The sequence below is a fragment of the Asparagus officinalis genome, chromosome 7, assembly GCF_001876935.1.
Source record: "Asparagus officinalis chromosome 7, Aspof.V1, whole genome shotgun sequence".
NCBI lineage: Eukaryota > Viridiplantae > Streptophyta > Magnoliopsida > Asparagales > Asparagaceae > Asparagus > Asparagus officinalis.
Window position 1 is genome coordinate 124,169,874 of NC_033800.1, and position 16,719 is coordinate 124,186,592.

Below are 16,719 nucleotides of genomic sequence, written 5' to 3' on the forward strand. Positions count from 1 at the left end.
CAAATATACAATATGTGTAAAATACTAAAGCTCAAACTCCCCACAACCCAAATATACAATATGTGTAAAATACTAAAGCTCAATGGTTGTGTGTGCAAACAATGACAAACAACAAAATCAAATGTAAACTCAATATAAATCTAGCTTAATGAAGATAATAATCAATGAAAAATATAAATGCAAAGCTAGAATTAAGTTTAGAAAAACTTCTCTAGAATAAGAGAGATGGAGATGCGAAATTGAAAGCTCAAACCCAAGTTGATCTCCTCTTCTTGTGAAACAATCTTCACAAACCCAATTTTGTAATTGAAAGCTCAAACCCAAGTTGATCTCCTCTTCTTGTGAAACAATCTTCACAAACCCAATTTTGTAAATAAACACTTAAACAAACTTAAACCCTTATAAAAACTTGTTTAAAACATCTCTTGGTTGTGAAAAATAGTTATGGCAAAGGGTTATATATAGGCTTGAAGAAAAAAAAACTCAAAAAAAAACCCAAAAACCCACTAAAAAACAAAAATCAACAAGTTATCGTTACTGTGCAACGGTAACTTCGGCGGTCGACCGTGACGGTCAACTGCGAGAAATAAAACTACAAAACTACTCTTTGGACTACAAACGGTTGACTGTTGTGGTTGACCATACTGTAGCATGGTTGACTGTAGCGGTCGACCGCACTGTTCACAGACAGTTTCTGATTTTGACAGATTCTGGAATTTTATGTATCTGACTTTGTAAAATTAATTAAAAATAGTAAATCAACTCCAAAAATCATGAAATTTTGAGCAAAGATTCTAGACATATAGATAAACATGTTAGAGAAATAATTTGTGAAATATCACTTCCCAATTGAGATAAATATATATTTGAACATAGATATATAGTTTCTGAAAAAACTACAGAAAACTCGGTTTTGTAAATTCAATTGAAAATAACAAAACAACTCCAAAATTAGTAAAACTTAGGTAAATATTTGTATATATGATGATAAACATGTAAACGAAGAAATTTTTCAAATTTCATTTCCCAATTGTGAAAACGCATCAGTTTTACAAAAACATGCACCAACATGTGCACGAACATGAGCTTATTAAAACTTGATTTTGTAAATTAAAATAAACATAACAAATTAATTCCAAAATTGGTTACACTTTGGGAAACATTTATAAACATGAAATTAAACATGTTAGTAAAAGAATTTCTCAAATTGAGTTTCCCATTTGTGAAAACTTATGTATTTTGCATGTGTGTCAAAAACATAAAAATGTGATATACATGAAATTTGATGTTTTGACATAAACAATATTTTGAAACCCTATGAAATAATTTTATAGACTTAATGAAATATGTATATAATGATTGTTAAGTCCATAAACCAAAACTTGTGTATATATATAATATATAAAAACCAAATATGTTTGTGTATATATGATTGAGCTTAAAGTACTAACACACATAATATAAAACCTAAACTAAATATATCCAAGCTTGATAGATCTTCGATATAGCTCAACTTGGTACACTTGCGGATGAAGCTAGAATTTGGATCTTCATTTTGAATTGCATAGGCTTCACTCCATAATTCCGCCAACCTCCATTTGATATGATCGTGAATGCTCGATTCCATCCATCCTCTAACATGTTGTTTGTCTACAATAAATAAAATTATACAAACACTAGACATACAACATTAGAAGTAAATTGTTTATTAAACATTATTAAAATAAGAAGGCCAATAGTATGTTCATATTCCGAGTGACGAACGGAACAAGCTGAAGCCAAAGTCCCTCAAGTGTATTTTTCTCGGTTTTGAGAAGGGAGTGGAAGGCTACAAGCTGTAGGATCCAAAAAAACAAGAAGAAAATGTTGAGTAGAGGTGTCATGTTTGATGAAAGACTTGGAGCTGAAGCTATTGAAAAATATGAGGATCGTGAAGAGAATTATTGTCGTACTGAAATTTCTTTGTCAACAGAAAGTTATATTCCAAAAAGTCAAGCTGAGGTGGAGCAACACGACGAGCAGCAACAAGCTAAAGAGGTTCATGCAGAACCTACAAGCATAGCACAATCAAGACAAAGAAGAGTCATCAAGCCTCCTCAACAATTCGAATAGGAAGATGAAGTGTGCTATGCACTCTTAGCTAGCGGAGAAGATCCTTCTACTTTCAAAGGAGCCATGGAAAGCGATAAGCGGCAAGAATGGATATGTGCTATGTCAGAGGAGATGCAATCTCTCCATAAGAATTATGTTTGGGAGTTAGTTTCAAAACTGCAAGATCGAAAGATCATCAGATCCATGTGGGTTTATCGAAAGAAGGAAAGCATCAATGAAGCAGATGCTCCTACCTACAAGGCAAGGTTAGTTGCAAAGGGGTTCTTAGAAAAGGAATATGTAGATTATGGTGAAATTTTCTCTCTAATGGTCAAGCATATATCCATTCCGGTGTTGCTATCTCTAGTAGTGCAGCATGATATGCAGCTGGAACAACTCGATGTGAAGACAACTTTTCTTCATGGAGATTTGGAGGAAACCATCTATATGGCTCAGCCAGAAGGATTTGCGGAAGAAGGAAAAGAAGACTTTGTGTGCAGATTGAAGAAGTCTTTGTATGGGCTCAATCAATCTCCAAGACAATGGTACAAGCGCTTCGACTCCTTCATGCTCCGAATTAGCTACAAGAGAGGTGAGTTTGATTGTTGTGTTTACTCACTCACATTTGAAGATGGCCACATGATTATTTTGATGTTGTATGTGGATGATATGCTGATTGCATGTCGAGATATGTCAAAAAAACTCAAAGGAATGCTGAGTTTGGAATTTGACATGAAAGATCTTGGTGCCACCAAGAAGATTCTCAGAATGGAGACTAAAAGAGATCGAGATAATGGGAGATTGTATTTATCTCAAAGCAAGTACATTGAAAATGTCCTTCAAAGATTCAACATGGTAAATTCTAAGCTCGTGTCCACTCCATCGGCTACTCACTTCAACTTAAGTACAAAGTATATGCCATCTACAGAAGTTGAAGTTGAAGAAATGAAGAAGATTCTGTATGCAAGTGCAGTCGGGTGTTTAATGTACACAATGGTATGCACAAGCCTAGATCTCGCTCAAGCTTTGAGCGTGGTGTCAAAGTACATGTCAAATCCAGGTAAAGATCATTGGCAAGCTGTCAAATAGATTCTCAAATACCTGAAGGGCACCAGAAATAAGGGAATTATATTTGAAAGACAATATGGAGAGGTGTGCATCACTGGTTTCATCGATTCCCATTACATAGGAGATTTAGACAAGAAAAGATCCACAACAGGATACGTTTTCACTTGCAGTAGAGGACCAACATATTGGAGATCCATGCTACAATCCATTAGTACCTTGTCTACCACAGAAGTCGAGTACATGGCATTAACGGAAGCTACGAAGGAAGCCATATAGCTCAAGGGCTTAGCAAGTGATTTGGATCTAAATCAAAACTCTGTAAAAATTCAATGTAACAGCCAAAGTGCTATTTGTCTTGCAAAGAATCAGGCATTTCATGCAATGAGAAAACACATTAAAGTAAGCTATCATCGGATTCATGATTGGCTCATGACAGGAGAGGTCGATGTGAAGAAAGTTCATACAGACGAGAATGCAACAAATTTTCTCACTAAACCAGTTACGGTGGAGAAGTTCAAGCATTGCTTGAGTCTGCTAAATCTGATGACATGTTAGCTCATGAGTGCACCTAGTCACCAGAGATGCAGGGAGATGAGTTGATGCTCATCAAGGTGAAGCAGCTGAAGCCAGAGTAGGACTTGCTCTGAAGTTCCGGAGTCTAACTTCTTAGATTCTAAAGATCCATGTTCCGAAGATAAGTGTTCGTGATTCAGATAAAGATTGACATTCCGGAAACTCGTATTCCGAAGACTAATGCTCTAAAAATGCAGCTTACAATTTTGAGTGGCATCAGATATCTCGCCAAGGTGGAGATTGTTGGAGTTGGCTCAATTTCCAACTAAATTTTTTGCTGTAATTTTTTGCATGCAGATACAATTTTGCATGGTCTTTTCGGGCATGGTGCAGTGATTATTTGGCTCGAAACTCTATAATGAAAGTTGTAGAGGTACATGCATAGTTTACTTCAAGCTTTGAATCACAGGAATCAGAGTAGTATGGATGGAATTATGATCAGTGAAAGTACCCTATCCGAATCTGGATAGATTTGTGTATTTCCAAGCATTTTGGAAGATGAAAAGGTTAAGGGAAAAATACTTCCAGACCCCAAAACGAGAGAAAACGTGCTTTCCCTCCCAAGACTTTTTCAATGGGTGCTTTGCTCCTAAAAACAAACTTTGTGTTCTCTGAGCCCCCAAAACACAAACCCAAGAGATTTAAATTCGTGAAGACCATAATACCCTCCATGGCCACCTCCTCCTTCCTCTCCAAACCCAGCGACCACAACCTCCTCTCCTCCTCCTCCTTCCATGGCCTCAAGCTCTCCTCCGCCTTCAAAACCCAATCTTTCTCCTCCCCATCATTGTCATCATCCGCCCCCCAAATCTCCACCTCTTACCAAGAACCCTGACATCAACTCACCATCATCGATCAGTCTGTCTCCCCCAGCAGCGACGCCTGGCTCGGCGGCCAGCTCTTCTCCACCATGGTCGTCCGCTAGCCCGCCCACCTCTTCCTCAACGAGCTCGAGGTCCCCTATGATGAGCAGGAGGATTACATCGTCACCAAGCACGCCGCCCTCTTGACCTCCACCATCATGATCAAGCTGCTGATGCGGCCCAACGTGAAGCTATTCAACGTGGTGGTGGCGGAGGATTTGATAATTAAGAACGGAAGGGTCGGGGGGGTCATGACAAACTGGGCGTTGGTGTCGATGAACCACGACACACAGTCGTGTATGGATCCGAACGTGATGGAGGCCAAGGTCGTGGTGAGCTCTTGTGGGCATGATGGGCCTTTTTGGGGCACTGGGGTTAGTTAAGAGGCTGAGGAACGTTAGGATGATCGACACCGTGTCCGGGATGAAGGCGCTCGGTATGTTAAGGTTATGATTGTTAATGTTACGCGTTGGTTGTTAATATTACATGTTAGTTGTTAAGGTTACGGTTTGGTTGTTAAGGTTACAGTTTGGTTGTGAAGGTTACGGGTTGATTGTGAAGGTTACGGGTTGGTTGTTAAGTTACGGGCTCGTAACCTTAACAACTAACGCGTAATAGGTGAATTCTCGTAAACAACAATATTAGGCAATTGAAGAGCTAAAAAATAAAAAAAATGAATATTATAAAAATATTTTTAGAATTTAAAGACTTCATAACCAAAGCGTAACATTCACAACTAACGTTTATCCTTAACAACAAACCTGTAAGCTTAACAACCAACCCATAACCTTCACAACAAATGCGTAATCTTCACAACCAACTCTTATCCTTAACAACAAACGCGTAACCTTAACAACCAACGTGTAACATTCACAACTAACGCATAACCTTAACAATCAACCTGTAACCTTCATAACCAAAGCGTAACCTTCACAACCAACCATTATCCTTAACAATTAATATTTTAAAAATATTTTTAGAATTCAAAGAGCCCAAGAGCCCCAAGGCCCATCAAAAACCCTTAAATATATATTGTGGTTGTAGGGGTTTGAACCTCTAACCTCTTGTCCAACCTCCCAAACTTTATCACTAGGCTAAGTGGCCCAAAGTATTCTAACGTGTAACATTCACATCTAACCTGTAACCTTAACAATTAACCCGTAACTTTAACAACTAACTCGTAACCTTAATAACTGAACCATAACATTAATAATTGACTCATAACCTTAACAATTAACTCATAACTTTAACAACCAACGTATAACCTTTACAATCCATAACCTTAACAACCGATCCTAACCTTAACAACATATCCTCTCCCCCTCATAGCTTCAACCCATAACCTTAACTAGCAACCCATAATCTTCACAACCAATGCGTAAAACCAAGACCTCAAGTTGAAGCCATGATGGGGATAGATGTTGAGTAAAGACAACCGTAGATCAATTTTACTCACCAAAAGTTACCTATTATGTCATACATTGCTATATATGTTTCTGAATCTTATAAAAATCAGTAAGAAAAAGGAAAATTACCCAATAATTAACCCTTCAAAAAACAAAAAACAAGATTAAAATCACTAACAGGACCCACTTCCTTCTTCCACCTCCTCAATCCCTTCAAATGCTTCAATTTTCACACAATCTTTTACCAGAAAATTCTTCTTGCACTCATCAACTAGCCTCTTAAGCTGCCCAGCAAGCCGATTCACCATATTCGTCCTCCCAGTCACCAAAAAACAGTGAGAAACCTCGCCAAGAACCTCATCTGCTTGTTCATCAGCCCCAATTCATGCTGCCCTTGCCCTAACCCTAATCCCTCCCCTCTAAAGTACTCCCTGCTCAAGATCGCCTTGTAGAGCACAAACGCCTCCGACGAAATCGACGGTGAGGGGATTTACGGAGCTTCGACGACGGCGGCGGCAACAGAGGCGGGGATTGACGGAGGTCGAGCTTCTCCGCTGGGATTGACGGAGGAAACTCTTTCAAAACATAACAGATATAAAAGAGAGAGAGATTGGTATTATGGTCTTCACGAATTTAAATCTATTGGGTTTTGTATTTTGGAGGCTCAGAGAACACAAAGTTTACTTTTGGAGGCAAAGCACCCGGGGAAGCATGCTTTCTTTCGTTTTGGGGGCTGGAAGCATTTTCAATCAAGGCCTATAAAAAGGCATGCTCTCATTGTGGAGAGGTAATAAAAAGGCAATCCAAGGGTAATCTAAATTTTCCACTTGTTCTCTTGAGAGTATGGAGAGTTAGAGTGAATGAGAGTCTCTTGTGTTGTAGAGATCTTGAGTGTTAAGTTAATAGACAAAGAGCGTGAGTGAGGGTTGTGTGGAAGTCGGCGTTGTCGGGTGTGCCGTGTGTGCATTGTACCCATTTGTTGATTCCATATACTGAAGTATCCTCCGAGCTCTGAGCTTAACCCGTTCCCGATTGGGTTTTCCACGTAAATCATTGTGTCTATTCTTTATGTGATTATCTTTTATCTTTTTGTCATTAAGAACAAGAACCTGAAGTGGCGTTGAGAAGTTTCGCGGTTCGTCAACACCAACAACCTGAGGCTACTCGATCATGATGAGACTCCCTGTGAGAAGCTGAGCAAATCTGATAATAGAAAAATAACAACAGAAGACAATATTGGATATGCATTAGAGTTTTTTCCCCCTTTTTTTCTTTTTTTTTTAACCAGCTACTTCAAAAGAAAGGCCAAAGAAATATTTCATGCCTTCATTACTAATAAACTCTAATGGAAACAAGAACACAGCATACATTAAAAACACTAGCAAAATAATCGTACCGCGGAGCTTCATAGTTTACATGCACCAGATACTGGATCATGAATCAGTAACACAGGGAATCAGAGCATAAAGTTCGCCTTGAAGCCAGAGAATAAATTGAAGAAGCTGGAGATGTAGTCACACTATCATGTTGAATTAGCATAGACAAGGCCAGAGATGATGCTATTCTCAATTCGTGTGCCGGAGAAAGGAAAATATATTGGAGATTCCTGCAATACTATTAGCCAAGTGCGCAGTTGGCACTATATGTAAAACGAAAGGTAAAGAACTCAACAAGAAAAGAAATGAGATAATCAAACTAGAGAGACGAGATTTTTAATGAGGTCGTCCTCGGCAAAGCTGGGTTTACAATTATCCATTAGACCTTCGTCAAATCTTTCAATCTCGATCTCTCCACAATTTTTTCATTCTTTCATGAAGTTCTAATAAGGATTTCTGTCAGGTCTCTCCAAAAGCTGCTCCGTCTTTAGATTTCGCACTCGCAGACAAAATCTGGGAAACAAATACAAGCACAAAAACTTTAATCTGTATACACATTCACCAAAATACTCAGGCAATTTATGAGAAAATTTAGGTTGGGGACTATCCACCAATGGGAAAAAAAAACATTGGCCACTCAGCAGCAAGCAGGACCACCGGGTTAGGACTGTATATCAAATTCTTTAATTGTGCAACATCACTAGGGACTGAAACATCTCCACGTAACAACAAAACAATATACAAATTATCCATTGATATATAACTGTACTGTGTTGTGTGGTGTCACTTGCTGTATCATAGAGAATCTGACCGCAAAAAAATGAAAAAAAAAAAGTAAAGGCAAAAAACTACAAAAAGGAACAAAATTAAGTTACAACAATACACGACAAACTTAAAACGGGCAGTCATGAAACTTTTCAAGGCATGTTGTGTTCTTCTTTTAGCTGGAGAACTGCAACAGGCCGATGAACAGTGTTTCTCAAGTCTTCCCTCCTGGGGAAAGCTTGGTGGTTGGGTATAGGATTGTGAGGTTTTGGCTGAAAATTACTGGAGCAAGCAGTGTTATGGCTACTGTTTCTAGCTGCAGGCACATCGTGGTTATGTTTTCCTTCGTATGTTGTTATCACAGCTTTGGAGTCTGTTGAAGCTCTTTCAACGTGCTTTCGAACATTGCATCCTGCACTAGTGCACTTGTAGTAACTCCTACACAATTCCAAAGGTGAGGATTTAGATAGATATGCGACCAGGAGAGTAACTTTTATGAACAAGAGACAAAGATATATCATTAATTACAAGAGAGAAAATGAAACTATGCAACTTGCTATCCTCCTTATGATGATCTTATCATAAGTAGAGAAGGCCTATAAGGCAGGATCTGCTAGGAAATGTGCAAGGAAATGGCTGAGAATACTAAACGTCTTCCAGAACTTCAGATTTTTGGTGTGATGAAAGAGAATTTAATACCTTCTAACCATTTACATGCTAAAATGTTTTAACGGGCATGGTCATAACTGGAAAATTGAAAGAAAGGTTATCCTTCTCCGTTTTATTTTTTTGTTGTCTTTCAAAAGCTTACAGGAAAAAAATTATTTGCTAGTTATAACTGAAAAGGTTCCGGCGAGCACTGATCTGGAAGTGGCTTGTCAGAGTCTGAAACTTTGTCTGAGGAACATTTAATACAATTAGCGTTCAGAGCCTGCAAGAAGGAACTCAATGTTGTTCTATACTTCATATTCCATTCCTTAACAGGAGGTCTAAATTACACCCAATACAATAGTCCAGTGAGAATCTGCACAACTGGAAGATAAGGTATAGTGAAACAGTCAACTCCTTGAGGTTGGGGTTCCACGGTGCATGTAACGAGGGTATGCAGGGAAAATGCAGATGTATGTTCTTCTGAATGTTCCTCTTTTTCCTGGTTCAATAGTTCTTTATTTTGGGAATCTTGGGGTTTCATTATACTAATTTATACAAACATAATGAAAAACAGATGCATAATTTTAAAGCTTAAATTTCCCATTTGAGTCATATCTTCCAGATACTCCAGGGGTGTCTCCATACTTATCATTACACTACGTGCGTTCCTTTCTGTTTTTAGTATCCAGGCGAGTTGCCCAGAAATTTTATTAATTAATTCGAGAAAAAATACAAAAAAGAGAGGGGAAGGAGAGAAGTACAATGAAGCATAAGGATTACAAAACAAAAAAAGACAAAGAACTCATCTAGATATCTGACTCAATGTGCCATGCCACTTTGAGACAGACGTCTAATCTAGTGTAGAATAATGTTCTCATACCAAAAAGAAGACTATCATCAGACGATAAAGAGTGTATTCATTGAGTTGACATGTGTGTGTGGGAACTTCCTTCTAGGTTTCAATTGGCGGAATTGAAAAACAAAACTTAGAGAGATAAGAGAGCACAGAAAGAAGGAAACAGTAATGAGTAAAATTATTCCTTTAACTTACCACTGCAGTCAACCAATAAATTATGTTTATTAGGTAAGTGATAGATGAGTTTCCACCATGATTATTTCTGTCACATGTTAATACAGGTAGATGCTGTAAATTATTGTAGACATCTTTGCCAAAACTTGTTTATATAGACCTGCAGAGAATTATAAAAAGAAGATGCAGCATTCTTGCTATTTTGATTCTATAAGTTAGGCACACGTCTAAATATAAAAGTAATCCTATTATAATAAACATGCTTCTACTCTTGGAAGCCTTCCTATATTAGCACTTCATAACGAGCATATATGCTGCACAATTATATATTATTACCAGTTGCAACCATTTCTTTGCCTCGTCACTTTATAATGAGCATGTAAAATTAAATCAATCACTAGCAGACTGCCATTTCACACATGAACCATGTGCCCAGACACATTGTCTTGCTCTCTCTCACATACAAAACCAGTCATATGCTTGAAACACTATATATTCATATCTCAACTTTGATCAAGTGTTGTCACTTGTATCTATGTTGTATTAGGGTGTTGATGAATATACTATGGAGATCTATGATGTTATAATTATATTAGGAATAATATATTAGGAATATGTGGTTGAGATATTAGAGATGTGATTGAGAGAATAATGGAACATGCTAAGGATATGTTTAGCATATTCCTAATAATATGTAACATGTGTTTATTTGCTCTTAGTATAAATATAAGAGATCAACAGCGCTTTAGATAGAGTCTCTGGTTTCCCTCAGAATTAATTTCAACATAGCACATTACGTATTTTGGGTTCTCATGCACAATAAAATGACGAAGTAGAAAACACAAGTTGTATCAGTACTATAATCAGGGATTAGAAAATTAGGAACAGGTTTGGGGTGTATTAGGAAATTGATTTCATTTTTCGAGAGTTTGAAACATAGTTGTACCAGTACTATATACAGGGATTAGAAAATTAGGAACAGGTTTGGGGTGTATTAGGAAATTGATTTCATTTTTCAAGAGTTTGAAACATAGTTGTACCAGTACAATATACAGGGATTAGAAAATTAGGAGCAGGTTTGGGGTGTATTAGGAAATTGATTTCATTTTTCTCGAGTCTGAAACATATATACTCCAACTTAATTGAAGAATATGCAGTTTGCTACTTTAATAAATTATTACTCAACTATGATGGGCCAATGTATAACATGCTATATATGCCTTTCACGAACAGCTGAGCATCATGTTTTGCCCCCGTGGATTGCCAAGCGACATCATGTTCCACAGAACATCCGTCATATCTTGTTATAAAACTATTTGGACTTTGTATCAAGATTTTTCTCAATTTTGACATAAGGACCAGCTATTAATTGTAAACTTATATAATTAGCACTAATAAGCTTTTGATACTTCCATACTTGCCATGATGCTTCCTGTAATCTATATATTTTGTGTAAATTTATTTACATCTTACACTTCACCATAAGGAACTACTCCAAATTAACAAGCCCTATACTTAAAAAAACATAGATGGATTTTCGGTAAAACGGAACAAAAGAAGAAACAAATATGCTCTATAAAATCATAGAACTTGGGCGAAAAAAAAAACTGTATTGACCCTTGTAATATAATTAAATAGTGCTGGTAGCTTATCAACTTCTAAAACCTTCCTTTTATGAGACAATCAATTAAGATGACTTAAAGTGTGAAGGAGAGAGTACGAGATTTCAAAGAATTATTTATAAAAAGAGCTATAACGTTATAGAATTGTTACACCAAAGGTTTTAAAGAAAATTTTAAAAAAGACATTATGTAAAAAAGCACAGGTGAGGATTAAGTTTGCTAGTGTGCAAGTATGAAAGAAGAGCATAAGTTTTTTCCAGTGATTCTGGTGGTCAGATTTGCTATAAATTTAGTTAAAGGTGAAATGCTCTGCTTCAATGCAAGCTTTCCTCTATTCAACAAAGGTTGTAACAATTCAGAATAAATCCTAATATCTATAGTAGCAAAAGAAGAATAGAATGCTTAAAGATATGTACCTGGGATGAGGGTTTCCTTTAACCACCTTCTGTCCATACTTCCGCCACCTATACCCATCATCCAGAAGATCAACTTCACTTGTTGTCTGAACTATGATCCTTGGTTCTGTGACTGTCCTGTGAGAAGAGGTTGATTCTGTTGCCCTACCATCAATAACCCTACATATTAACAAAGGAATTTATTATTTTATTTAGTAAACAAAGAGAAACCTGACTCAGTTGTACAAAAAGTCACCTTCTCTTTGGATCAGGTTCACTGTTCCCCACTTCATCCTGCCCCACTTCAACATTACCGACCTCCTCACCATCACTCGATCCAGATAACTGCTCACATGTCTCATTACAAGATTCCCTGTCTCTTTTAGATTGTGAAATAGTATCGGCATTATCAGGATAATCTTGGTTCGTACTTATCTCATTGGATCCATTTGCATTGGAGCTACTTTCTTTTGCACGCTTATTAGGTGGGGGCTTCTGATGATTGTGCTGGCCTTTATAAATTATCTCAGTTACTTGACCCTCAACAGAGCGTTCAACCTTTTTCTTAACTGGACAGTTTGGATGAGTACATTTATAGTAACTCCGAGGGTATTCGCTGCCCTTGACTTGCTTCTGCCCGTACTTCCGCCAATTGTAGCCATCATCAACAGGCTTGTCAACAACTACAGCAGGGGGTTGGGTTCTCTGTGTACAATGAGAAATCCTTCCAGATTCAAAAGACATATTATTTGCATCTGATGTTGCAGGTTGAATATGTTGATATGATGCCATATTGAGTGCTCCGCCAGTGGGCTGTGTGACTGTAGTCGTAGTTGTTGTGTGATGCGAAGATGGAAATTCTGCTTGACCATACATATGAGAATGAGATTGAGATGCCTGAGCAGTGACTTGTGCTAGAGCCTGTTGATGTGAGATTCCAAAGGATCCCTGCATAGAGCCCATTGACTGATATAGGTGAATATAAAAGACCAACTTGCTCATCAACCACATAACAGAACAGAGAAAAAGAAATAATATATTAAAAAGTTGTGCCCAAACACAGTCAGAAGTTGAACGCAGAGAATTTAATATACATACCTAGTTATGGCATTGAAAAACAATCCAGAAATGAAGTAGAATTTGGAAATTTCGTTAGCAAAATCCATGTGAAGGCATGTTGAAGATTTTACGACTCATCTAGTTCTATAGGAGCACACAAAAATGGTCATCTCCACGGTAAAATCATACTACTCAGATCTGAAATTTGATAAAATGTAGTCAGAGAAAGAAGATAGTTCCATGCATGAGTTAAAGGTTTAATAATAATACACTTCTCCATGCAGTTACCATTCCCCAGGGACAGACAACACTGACAGACAGACGCATCGGCTCCTTCAAAACTTCAGAGCCTCTATGGAACATGATTTTTACATAATATCCTTCTAATTTGAGATTATTTTGCTAACTTCAAAAATACCTTCTTGAGTCTAACCCAGGAGGCAGGGGTTGGAAATACCTTCTTAAGTCTAATTTGAGATAAACTACGATTCTTAGAATCAAAATTTTCAACAAACTTTATGCTATCCACATCTGCATGAGAAAATATATTTTCACATTCAAAATTTAGATTTTAAATCCTTGTCCTAATCTTTCTTTCACAAATATAGCATGTATATAAAGCGTAGTATTATTCCTCACTCCCCTCGTGACAAAAAAAAAAAAAAAAATCATCTGCATCTTGGAAAGCTTTATATACTAAATTTAGCTACTTCTGTTGGGCCCTCCCTGAAATCTATCTCCATCTCTTTTTTAAGCTAAACCTCTTGCACTCTTTTTCTTTAATCTGTATTTTACTATTCATATTTGTTTTCTTACCTAATAGTAGTCCATCTCATACATATCAAAATTAGATAGCTACTTCCTTTGTACATTACATTCTGAAATGCTTGAGACCTCAGACTCCACATAAAAAGAGACGAAGATAGAAGGCATAGGCAACGCCGTACCAATCAATTATCCCAAGACAAGTACGTAAAAAGTGCAAGTTCCTAAGTAAAGACAATAACAGTCGTAGCTATTCAGCTGCTTGGTTAAGAAATGTCTGACACCACCACAAATATGTTCTGAACAAAATCAAACTCATAGTACAATAGAATTCATTACAAACATATGTTGCGCCATATGTGAAAATTGATAATGGATACAGGCATTTGTATGCAAATTTTGAAAAGCCAAGAGAAAATGAAAGATGCCGCATCTTTGAGATTCGGTTGCTCACAGGGACCAGACAGGTATGAAGAATCATGAATTAACTAATGTTAAGGTGCCCTGTGAAAGTTCCACATTATAGGGATCTGCTCAAGAGCATTTGTTACACGCTAATGCAAAATTATAAATGCTTGAACCCTGCCCTGTACTAAGACAAGCTTGAAGAATCTTCCCTCAATTTTTCCGCCCTAACTAAGATAAACAATCATCAATGTTGTTCAATCTCTAACTTAATCTCTTAGTTTTAACACAAAGTGAAATCAACTTCAAAATCATCTCCAAATTAAGCTTGCATCTCTCAGCAAGTATTTTGTTTCAAATTACTAAATGTGTTCTCACATTCTCGTCATTCCCCAGATCAGAGAAAGAAGGGTGGCAATGTCTTAATCACTTTCTACTATGGAAGAAAATCTATAATCCCATCATACGCATAAAATCGGAGGCTAAAATCCATCAAATTCTGAAACCTTTCTCCTCTTACCATAAACTCCAACCCGGGTCTCATCTGACGGCTTATGATCATTACCTCAACCTTCCAAAAACAGCAAAAACAGAGCTTTTATCCGAAAAGAGAGCTTAAGTTCAACTATCCATTTCGGCTACCAATTAATCAATGCCAAAACCAAAAATTTTATTAGTTATAGCCAACTATCCTAAAAGGTCAACTTAACTGATGAAACTCATGTGCGATCAACAACTCGTCACCTCCGTTTATCCGTTTATTCATACACAGTCATCTCGAAAACCAATAATTATGTAAGAAAACAAAAAATCAAAAAAAAAATAGATAAAATAACCAACCAAATTAGGCGAAAACATCGCCGGCGATTCGAGCAACCCTCCAGGGCTGAGTCCTGCCGGAATGAAGAACGGCGATTGCGACTGCGTTTGCGATACCACCAAGCTCATCGCGCCCATTCTCGCGCACACTACCCCTCTCCTCGCGCCCGACTCCCCTCATCCGCGCGGAGCTCGCGGCGGCGGCGGAAGGCGCGGCCTCCTCAGCTGCCCCGCCGGCGAACTCATCGCCCCCGCCAGAAGCTGCGAAAACGATCGGCAGTCCGTTATCAGGATCGTCGCTGAAGAAGCTCGATACGAGCGTCATCGGCCCAGGGCTGACGTCAGAGGCCGCGCACGAAAGAGGCTCTCGAACGTAGACCGTGGCGGGAGAGAGATCGTCGGCCGAGGCGGTGCCGTCACCGCCTTGGGGTCCGCTTCTCCGCCGCCATCGCCGTCCATGGGTTCGATTGCGGACGCGTTAATTTACGTTACCGCTTGATTGATTCTCCGAGTGCTCATGTAGGAGAAGGGTTTGGATTGTAAAAGAGAACCTTTTTAGGGTTTAAAGTTTGGAATTCCTTCTTCTTCTTCTTTTTTAGAGAGAGAGAGGAAGAGAAATGGGAGCTGAATTCCCTCCAAATTAAACAGAGATAGCAAGCGCATAGACGTTGACTTGGATAGAGGGGAAACTCAGCTGGAGCCTGGACCTTAGTAAATTACAAAGTTGACCTCATACGCTGGTGAGTACGAAAGTGACTACTAGTTTTGTTGGATTTTTTTTTGTTAATAATTGCGTCGTTTTCGTAGTTAAAAGAAAACCAATAATAACGGTCCTTTTTCGCATAAAAAATGAGTGTACAAGGGTTTTTCGATGGAAATGGCGTTCGGTTGACATTTGTGGATTCATCTGGATGTTGCACTTGTTAGGCTGTCAGCCACCATCCATGTCTTATTCAAATAAAATATATCAGTATAGTTCGTATTTATATTTCATGCATTATAAACTCTTCCTTGGTTACAAACAATTCTTTGGATTATTTATGCAATTTTTTTCTTTACATTTAAAAATGCCGAATACATGACCCGTCTTGTTAAAGAGATTTCGAAAAGAAGCTAAATATGAAGAATAAAGAACCAAAAAACATATTTGCATTTTATCATACTAGAAGATACAAACAATGTATCTTGCTCTCTTTTGTGTATGGTATGCTAACAAAACAAACTGAGCAAAAGAAACTAATAAATTTGTGCATTTAAAGAAGTGGGATTCTAACTATCATTTGATCTTATCCCTATCACAAAGGATGGTAATTATGTGTGGACTATGAGTCTATGATAATGTACAAATAAAGTATTTACTAGAAATGTTTTACATATTTCGTCAATTATCTAATAACTATAATTATCTGATCACAAAACAGCAACACGTGATACATGCATGCATTATATTCTTCATCGTAGTTATCCATTTTTATAACGGTTTTTCTATAGAATGCCCATGGGCACTCTATAAGGGGCTGTTTGGATTGATTTTTTGGATAGGTAAAAGAGGAAAAATCTGTCAAAAATGTCAGCTTTTTGACAGTTTTCCCCCAAAATCACCTCTATAAAGGGTGATTTTGGGGGAAACCTGCCAAAAAGCCGACATTTTTGGCAGCTTCCCCCCTTTTTACCTATCTAAAAAATCAATCCAAACAGCCCCTAAGAGAGGAGAGAGATGGAGAGAAATGAATAGCTCATGGGCTCCCTCTGCTTTGAATTAATTTCTGTGCATAATTCATTTCTCTTCATCTCTCTCCTCTCTTATAGAGTGCCCATAAGCACTCTATAG

At 37.7% G+C, this 16,719-nt stretch overlaps 1 protein-coding gene and 1 pseudogene across 1 annotated transcript; one reads left to right on the forward strand and one right to left on the reverse strand.

Moving 5' to 3' along the window:
* LOC109847730 lies at positions 3,741-7,717 on the forward strand (annotated as a pseudogene).
* Positions 8,020-15,045, reverse strand: LOC109848720 (probable WRKY transcription factor 4). The gene is made up of 4 exons (XM_020418368.1): positions 14,910-15,045; positions 12,097-12,806; positions 11,862-12,020; positions 8,020-8,580 (listed from the first exon to the last, which is right to left on the reverse strand). The coding sequence occupies exons 1-4, from the start codon at positions 15,024-15,026 to the stop codon at positions 8,295-8,297; spliced, it is 1,272 nt and encodes a 423-aa protein (XP_020273957.1). The 5' UTR covers positions 15,027-15,045; the 3' UTR covers positions 8,020-8,294.